At 38.0% G+C, this 9,122-nt stretch overlaps 1 protein-coding gene across 6 annotated transcripts in view; it reads right to left on the bottom strand.

Annotated features, from left to right (window-relative positions):
* Positions 1-38: 38 nt before the first annotated feature.
* The window catches only part of LOC102221381 (glutamate receptor-interacting protein 2-like), a 37,270-nt gene continuing 28,186 nt past the window's right edge, over positions 39-9,122 (bottom strand). For 5 of the 6 annotated variants that reach the window (XM_014469739.2, XM_023335100.1, XM_023335098.1 and 2 more), the window contains exons 18-24: positions 8,920-9,059; positions 8,328-8,510; positions 7,744-7,903; positions 5,942-6,056; positions 5,419-5,640; positions 4,285-4,431; positions 39-3,523 (exon numbers count right to left, since the gene is read on the bottom strand). In XM_014469739.2, the coding sequence (XP_014325225.2) occupies positions 3,326-3,523; positions 4,285-4,431; positions 5,419-5,640; positions 5,942-6,056; positions 7,744-7,903; positions 8,328-8,510; positions 8,920-9,059 (1,165 nt within the window). In that variant the 3' untranslated portion in view covers positions 39-3,325. Of the gene's footprint in view, positions 3,524-4,284; positions 4,432-5,418; positions 5,641-5,941; positions 6,057-6,139; positions 6,468-7,743; positions 7,904-8,327; positions 8,511-8,919; positions 9,060-9,122 lie in introns of those variants that run through there. The other variant, XM_023335115.1, reaches the window with a different exon arrangement.

The following is a 9,122-nucleotide window of genomic DNA, read 5'->3' as shown; positions in this document are numbered from 1 at the left end:
TACTCTGTATTACATATTGTTTGAAAAGTAGACATTGTTACTTATAGAGCTATACAATCGATCATCTCAAGCAGACTACAGCGTCTAAAACTTCTGTGTTGGTATTTCTGGAGTTCAGAAATATAGTTGGCCATGATGTTCTGATTGACAGACTGTAAAAGGGGATGAGGTTGTTGATTATTCTCTTAAATTTGTTCTGATTCTACTTGATAAACCAAGACTGTTTAAAATCTGAGCAAACAAAGATCACATGTGGGGTTCTTCAAAGCTCCAGCTTTGGACCACTTTTATTCAACATCTATACATGCTCACCCTAGTTCTGATGATCAAATATTGCAACATTTCTTCCTATACACAAACTAACACAACTGTATTTTTTTTAGTATTATTACATAGTCAATTACAGTCAAAATGTGTATCCATAATTTTAAGAAGCTGGTAAGTCAGACTTGTCCCTGTTTTAAAGCAGAAAAGGCAAGAGGTTTGCTTCTCCCTTTTCTACTTTAAAACAAGATCTCGATATCAGTACTTGAATGGCGTTAATGAGGGTGAACAAACAAGCAGCATACGTTTCTGAATCCATCTCAGACAGTACATCAGTATACTAATATCAAAAACACCACCAGAGCACAGGGTTCCCATCAAAAGACACAGAAAGGTTTATGGTGTGTTCACCTTCATTATTATTAAATTATATTATTGTGTCTCAAATGGTTTCAGCAAATAAAAAAAATTTTTTAAAAAAATTCCTTCCAGAAGCTGCTGCTCATCCAAATGCTGCTACCAGAGTCCTACTGGTCCCACTAGATTAATGGGTCATGTTACAACAGTGTCACTGCATTTAGACATCTGTTCTCAACATAAACCTGCTTAGTGTTTCTATGACAAGAAAAAGCGATAAGACAGTCTTTAGTTTCTATACTCTTCAGGTCTGATTCAAATCCCCAAATATCTGAGCTGTGCAGAAACCTTTTTGTCTCATTTAACAGTTTACTAGTAGCAGTTTTACTATGAGGGTTAAAGATTTTCTTAGTTCACTTCCATTATGCCATAACTGTTTGCATGAAATTTGCATTTGTTTTGTGATTATTAAATCCTAAATTCCTTCAGTGTATTTGTTGTCTTTGTTTTTACTTTTTTTTCCCTTTAGTCTCCTGAAAGATACTTTGAAGAGTTGTGGTGCTAGGCAAATGAATCACTCCTGTTCATTCAAATTTACTGTGAACATTAATCTTAATGTATTGGAGTCATCCTGCATGCTTCATCTTGCCCCATAACACCAGTACAAGAACAAATTTAAAGCTTTTATATTTAAAGTTCACCACCTATACAACTAAATTCACAGTTGTAAAAACTATGAACTAGTCATTTTAGATTCAAATATTTTAATTATATAAATATTCATATATTTTAATTCAATATTCATTACTTAATCTGAGATATGTGGCTGAAATATACAAGTGAAATAAGGATTTGGTAACTGGTATTAAATTAACAGACTTATGACTGGATGATTACAATTTCATCTGAATCCCAACAGTGGTCATGCTATATTATGCATTTGGTTTTAACTGGATTACATTTGTTATAAAGCCAATACAGTTGTCTTGTAATTGGCCAACTGAAGGATATTTCTTGTAAAACTGTTTCCATATAGATAAACATAACTGAATCATGAACAAAGATCATTACATTCATTTTTGGCTAAAAAGGAAGAAAGACTGATTTGTTTCAGCTCTGCAGAATAATTGGGCTACAGAGAACACTTTCTAAAAGTTGGACACTTATATTACAGTTTTACAACTTTATTACAATAAAAAAAAGCTGGACTGCTTGCTAAATTAAAATCCAATAAATATTAGTGGTCATTTTGTCCAAAACATACAAATTCACAGAAGATTTGGAATTAAAAAACTAAAAGTACAGAAACACATTCAGGTTAGCTTGCACAAAGATCCCGAAACATTACAGGCCTTTACTAAAAAGAAAAAAAAGAACACTGCACACCGTAATGCATTTTACAGTTTACAAAAAAGTTGCAATAATAAGAGAAGACCTTTAAAACGGGCCTTGACATTGAATGAAATTTCATGAGAAGTCTGAAACAAGCTGACCCAACTATAAATTTGCCTCTGAGGCTGCTACAAATGGGACACTAACATCATATTCACACCAGCCACCACATGACTTAACGTAATCTTTCAGATCAGTGCGTTCGTTTTATTACGAAAAGAATGAATTACCACATCCTACTTTTAAACTAAAAAAGTGCACTCTCACAAAGTTCCCTGTAAGAACATAGAAAATGTTAAGGATTTGCATACAGCTTGCATCCTTAGAGTTTCGTGTTAGAAAGAGCAGATTGTGCAGAAAAGTTGTGAAAATTGAATTTGAACCCCTAAAAAAAAAAACCCAAAAACAAAAGTAAACATGCATGTTTACTTTCACAGAAACAGTGTCTGAACATGTGCAAAATTAACATGACCCACATCTTTGTAAATGTGACAGAAGCAAATATTGAAGGAAAAAAAAAGTGGACATTAAAAGAAATCATTTGTGCACACAAACATCTCTCTGGAACGATTCAGAGTATAATCATAATTCAAGTGTCATAAACAGGTTCGATTGACCTCAAGTGATTTTGTGGCATTAAAATATAAAGTCGTTGGCAGGTATCAGGGAGTGCTCAGTACTATTCGAGGGCTCATCCGCTTTTTAGGGCAGCCAGTGCTGGGCAGAGGCCAGAAACCAAGGCAGTGAGCCAACTCATGGCTGAAATAACTCAAATAAGTGCAATGTTCCTTGATCTCACCAACACCTGGTGTCTCTATGTTAGTGCTTTCCATGCACATAAACCAATGCATTCCTTGTGAAAAATAAAACCAGTGGCAACAGGAACATTAAAATATATTAGATCTTTAGCTGCGAGTGTGCACATTATGCGATCCTGCAGAGTGAAGACATGTGCGTTGACGTCCTGGCCCCCGTCAGAAGCAATGACTCTTCTGTTATATAACCCTCCATGTGGCTGCGCCTCTGGCGAGGAGGGAGGGTGCGGGGGGTGTAGGAGGGAGGGAGTGATAGGGGACTCTGTTCTGAAGCCTCAGTCTCCAAAGAACTAAATTATCTGAACACAGCAGTGACCAAAAGCAACAGTCGTGTAATGTTGAGTGAGAGAGAGATGCTCTGAGGCAGAGTGTGGTTGTTCCTGTGTGAAGAACACGAGCGTAAAGGTCCATCAGAGAGCTACAATGTGACAAACTGAACCACGTGTGTTGCATGTGTGAGGCCCCAGCGCTGCCGTGTTCCACTTTCATCCCCGTGTTCACAGGGCAATGCTGTTGGTCCTGTAGTTGGCGAAGCAGAGAAGCGAGCTTGAGGGGTCGTCACAGTTGTTGGGCAGCTCCGTGTAAACGCCTGCCAGTGGATTCCTGCTAATGACCAGATCCAGGCAGTCTCCGGCCTCCATAATTAGAGGCACAGTGAGACAACAGTCCAAGTCCCTGGTCCTCACACGGTTCACCTGGAAGACCACAACCACCAATTGACATTCAACTTTGCATTTGTTTAACCCATTAATTAAACCTGAGGTGAAGTTTTTCTTGCTACTTGTTTCTTTGGGGTTAAAAGCTCAGAGCAGTCCTCAAATCTTTTTAAACTATAGTAGCACATTTTCAGAGTGTAAAAAACAGTTTCACATCAGGAGTTTGATTTTTTTCAGTTTGTTGTCAATTTGATTATGTATTTAAAGATATATATGTAAAACACTTAGGTTTGTGGCAGAAGCAAACTACATAAAGCATGTGGGGCAATGATCCCTAAAGATCAGAATTGAGAACCTCTGCTTTCGGTTTGACAGGGCTTGTTGACGATGTGGATGGAAATACAAACAGTAAATAGTGCCGAGTTAATATGTGCCATACATGCTGACAGGCATATTACTGAAGATGACAGAAAGCTGAAAGAGAGTGAAACTGTATCTCAGTATAGTTTAAAATGCACCCACTCATGCAATCAGGTTGTAGCAGTTTTTTGTGTTTTTTTCCCTCTGTGTTTTTTTTGTGTGTTTTTTTTCCACTCAAGCTGTATGGACTCCATGAACGTTCATGAGGTAAAAGATGTGAAATTATCAAAATCTCAGGTCTTGCTAAAGCATGGTATTTTAAAAGGGCAGCGTTTACTTTTAAAAGTAACATGATTTAATGTCGCCAGAGCATGCCGATTATTCTAATGAGCTCTGCAACAAGTTATTTCAGCTTTAACCTGTTCAAAGAGAAACAGTACCTGAAGTATCCGGTCATAAGGTTTCAGACCAGCTTGTTCAGCTGGGCCGTCTGGCCTAATCATGTTGACATAAACTCCTTTTTCCAGGAGCCCATCTGATACACTGAAACCAAAGTCATGGCTCTCAGGATCCTTCCTTAGAGAAACCTGCAAACAAAAAAACTATTGCAGTTGCACACATGCATATGAAGCAGTATGGAATATTTAAATTTAACAAATTTGACAGTGTACTGCCGGTCATCGGAAACTGGGCTAAATGGTAACTCCGCACTGACACTAACACTTTGTTTCCTTTAGCCTATGTGGAAACACTAAACAGTTGGAGCCTCCAAATTATATGTTTCGTTTTGGAAGAACAGCAGATTTATCCATAACCAAACAACAGCTTTAAGGTGGCGTTCAGATGACTTTCCATGACATGAGAAAAGTTGTATCAACTCCAAATACGATTATTACTCAGTGGAGGACAGTCATGCGTTTCTTTATTGCCAGTCAAACATAAACTGAGGCAGGGAACATCAGGTGTGTCAGAGAGAATTGCTGATACATCGCGTGTAGTTTCAGGTGAAGCTGCCAGATCTTTTTTTAACTGTATTAAAAGCAATTAGATTTTTTAAAAATAATAATAATAATAATAATAATGTGAACATTGTGTGTTTGAGCCGTTGCCTGGTGTAACATTCCCTGTTGTGTGTCTTGTGAATTTTGGCAGCGATGTTGAACACTGTTTCATATCATGAGGATGTGAAACTCTTCACATCCTCATGATATGAAGAGTTTCATATCTCTTCACATCCTCATGATGTGAATACATCATGAGGATGTGTTCATGATGTGTTAAGAAAACGGGCTTTTTCTTTAATAATAAAGAAAAAGCCTGTTTTTCTTTATTATTATTTATTTGTACGATTGCTTCCCGTTTCACGTTTTTCCTTCCTAGCAACGTCTCAAACTAAATCGTGGAACATGTTTTAATAATCATGACTCTTCTCTTGTGATACCAGTCTGTTTTCTTTGCTTCTATAATTTGTTGATTCTGGTGATCCCTCCGTCCTGTCATTGGGAGGAGACAGGGCAGCAATTCACATAGTTCAGTTACTGTAAAAGAAGTAAAGGAGACACAAGTCAATTCACCTTCTGCAGTGCCAGAGATGAAGGGGACAGAATGTCAGAGGGGTCCCCTTTGGCCCTGGATGAGCCATCTCTGGCTCCTGTCGACATGTTCAGGCTTTTGTTTTTAGACACGCCGTGAATTCCTTCCATCTTTATTGGACTAATCTCAGAGAGCAACACTGAGTCTTCACTGGTCTTGGTCTCCTCCAGGTACAGACTGAGAGTGCTGCCTGTCATAGAGGCCTGAAAGAGTCGACATGGACAGGAATTATTTCAATATGATGTAGTAAACCAAAACAAACGAAAAAAGTAAATAAAGGAAGCATGCATGCATTTTCTAATGTAGCCTAGTATGCAGATTAGCAGCTGAGGCGTTGTGCAAAACCATTCCTTGGTCAATCTGGCAGCAGGTGCCCAGCTTGTCTTGTCAGATTTAATAAGAGATTACTCACTGATGGTTATCATAATGCTTCATCAGGCATGTTCATTAAAGCTGGGATAAGCCCAAGGAATCAGAAGGACAAAGCAGAAGGAGGCCACCTACTTCTAGTTCCCTGAGAATCCCAGACTGGCCACAGGTCTCGAGGTCCTGTAGAGCCTGGGACCAGAAGCTGTCATCCTTGTTCAACGTGCCATGGCAGCGAGGGGGGCTGACGAATCTATGACAGTGCAGGAACCATAACATAAGAGCAGCCCTGCAAAGTCTGGAGGGGACTGCTGCATAGAAAAGCAGCATGGGAAATGCAGTTTCTTTTGGCTGCTGCACTGGAGAGCCCCAAACATTAAAAGAAAAACAAAAAGTTTGATTTTTTTTTTTTTTTTACTGTAAACCGGCTCAGGAAAGGACTGAAAGGAATCCGACTAGATTTAGAAAAAAAAGCAGGAAAGAAACGTAACAAGTTCATAAGGGTCAAGCTTGAGGAGACATGAGGCAGATGTATCCTTAAGTCTTTTAGTTGCTTTCAGAGGGAAATGTTTTGCATTTTGTGTGGATAAGGGATGACAGGGCATCTGATTGTGATACCAGAGAGCTTGCGAACAGTTAATAAAGCAGATCAGAGATAGAATACCTAAGAAAGAAGAAAAAAAGGACAGATTGGAAAAGCACACAACGCGTATGCACACAACATGATAAAATAGGTGCAGAGAGCTTTCTCAACAAAAACAGCAACATGTTTAGACAAAAAATACAGCTCTGATCAGAGTTACCGTCCTCTGTTCCACATCAAAGCTGCCAGCAATTTAAAGTCATTATTTCAATTGGTGTATTTCATCTGATTGTAAAGATTTAGAGTGCATGTCAGTTAATGTTCACCCCTACAACCATTTAAAAATTGTTTTTTTCATGTCAAATTTAATTTGTGCAACTGGCTGTTTACTTTGGCTCATTTCAAACCTTTACTTTGAAATCAGAGAAAATTTCACTCGCCACTCAAGTCTTGAGTGACAGAAGATGCACTAATATGCAAATAAGTAGACAACTTGCAACCAAACGCCCCACCTCAATAAAGTGAGATAAATGAGACATGAGGTAGTAGTACTCAGACAACTTCACAACCACTACTCTACCAACTGAACCAAAGTTAATTCAAAAGCTGAATTAAATAAAGACTATTCAAATCTGAAAGAAAGCATAAAGAGTTCAGATGCACAAAAACAAATTTGAAAATGTTTTTAGATGGTTGTAGTAGTGAGCATCTTTGCAAATAGATAAAATAGTGCGTGTTTATTTCTGGAAGAACTGAAAACTTTGCATTAAATTTCTAGGTTTTTCTGATCTGACCAAAACTGTATCTTTTAAACAAAGGAAAATATATATATATGAAATAATAATTTAAAAAAACATGACAATCAGTGACATAGATGTTGACAATGAGGGAACTTTAAAAGTCTTACAGACTGCCAGTGTAACATGCAGTATATTTATTCGATTTGATTCAACACAGCAATATCAGTGCATCTTATGATATTGCGATAACTCCAGCCTAAAGGTATAAACTTGCTCTCAGTTACTGCAGATGAAGCCAACATACTATTGTAGCTTAAATATCATACAACCCATTGCTAATGTCCACATTTTTCAAACTGTGATACAGCATTCAGAGCATGTTTTTGTTTACAAATATTTATTCGTAGTTTGCAGTCCAGTTCTGAAAGCTTAGCAATATTTAGGATTTTCATTTCACTGCTACAATTCATTGTTAGCAGTCACAACATCAACAAGAACAAACCTGAAATGCTTTTAGAAACAGCATATGAATGAATAAAAATAATTGGACCATTGTTGTTGAACAGGACATTTCTTCTCAGTTGCTTGGAAACATAACCTCAGCCCTCAGGACTCACCCAGGTATCTTGTCCCACTCATCCTCAGTGAATCCTCCATCGTACAGCCCTGCTTGCAGTCCCAAACCTCCAGAGCTGGAGGGTGTGTGGCTTCTGTGCTTCGGGCGCCTCCAGTCAAGTGGATTTAGGAGTAAATCGGATGTTTTATGCAGATATAGCCCTGAAAGAAAAATAGATGTCCCCCCCCCCCCCCTTTTTCTTACAGATATTTTATATTTTTTCTCTTTTGTGCAAATAAATGTCTCAGATCACAAACACAAAATCTTTTAGTCTGCTTCATGTTGCCAGACAGGTTCTGTTTAAGTAATTTGCTGATTCTACATGTCTAGAGCTGATCAGGTCTGGTTGCAACTGATGAAATTAATGTCTAAAATAAAATAAAAAAAATCACAGTTTATGACTCAATAATAAATTATTGAAGTCCTCTTTGTAAACTGTTGCTTTTTGTTTTTACTCAGATTATCTTTGACATTGAAATTCTTTTGATGACTTGAAATATGCGTGTGTGGCCTAGAATAATAAAAGCAGAAGAATTTAATATTGGGGTAAATATTTTTTCCACTGTCCTGTGCTCAAGCACCCACCTTGGCTAATGTAGCCTGCATCAAACGCCGCGCTGTCCCAGGAGCTCATGGCCGAGTCTATGCTGGGAACATTGGCTGAGTAGACCTCTGAGAGTTTGCTGGTTTTTTGGGAGTCTGTTAGTTCATCCTCTGGATCGCTTAGAAAGCCGCCTTCTCTGTCCGCCAACCGCCGACAGTCAGACTCTGGGAGTAAAAAGCAGAGCAAGTACTTAGGAAAGATAATTTTCTTCTTTATAATTTTTTTGAACTTCCTAATTTTAAACAGTTTTGTTTGCTTTTGTTTCCATTCATGTTTGTTTGCTAACATCTTGGAGTGTTGGGTCATTTTTGAAAACTTGAGTTAACTTTGGAAATAGATTTTTGAAAAATAGAGACACGCAAGCAGAAATATAAGAGATGCCAAATAGGCCTCCATAAACACAGAATCAAAAGAATTTATATGCCAAGATACTGTATGTCTTAATTTTCCACAAAGCAAGTTATTTTTTGTTTTAAATCCTTTTAAATTACTTTTCAATTTAGTCATTTGAAAATTTTACAGTTTCCATCTAGATCAATTGAAAAGCAAATAATTCAAAAGGGAGATATATACGGTCAGCTTGTTTTTTTATTTTGAGGGTGACGGACTCCCCAGCCATCTGCAGTAGATGGATGGCCTCGCTCAGAGGCTTCCCTTTAAGGCTGATCCCGTTGATGGCCAGAACTCGGTCTCCTATGTGGATGGCCCCGGTTCTGCAGGGACAGGAAGGCAGAGGAGAAAGAGTTACCAGATTATACCAGACAGCAACAACAGAG

The sequence above is a fragment of the Xiphophorus maculatus genome, chromosome 1, assembly GCF_002775205.1.
Source record: "Xiphophorus maculatus strain JP 163 A chromosome 1, X_maculatus-5.0-male, whole genome shotgun sequence".
NCBI classification, from domain to species: domain Eukaryota; kingdom Metazoa; phylum Chordata; class Actinopteri; order Cyprinodontiformes; family Poeciliidae; genus Xiphophorus; species Xiphophorus maculatus.
This window is presented reverse-complemented; position numbering and strand designations above follow the sequence as displayed.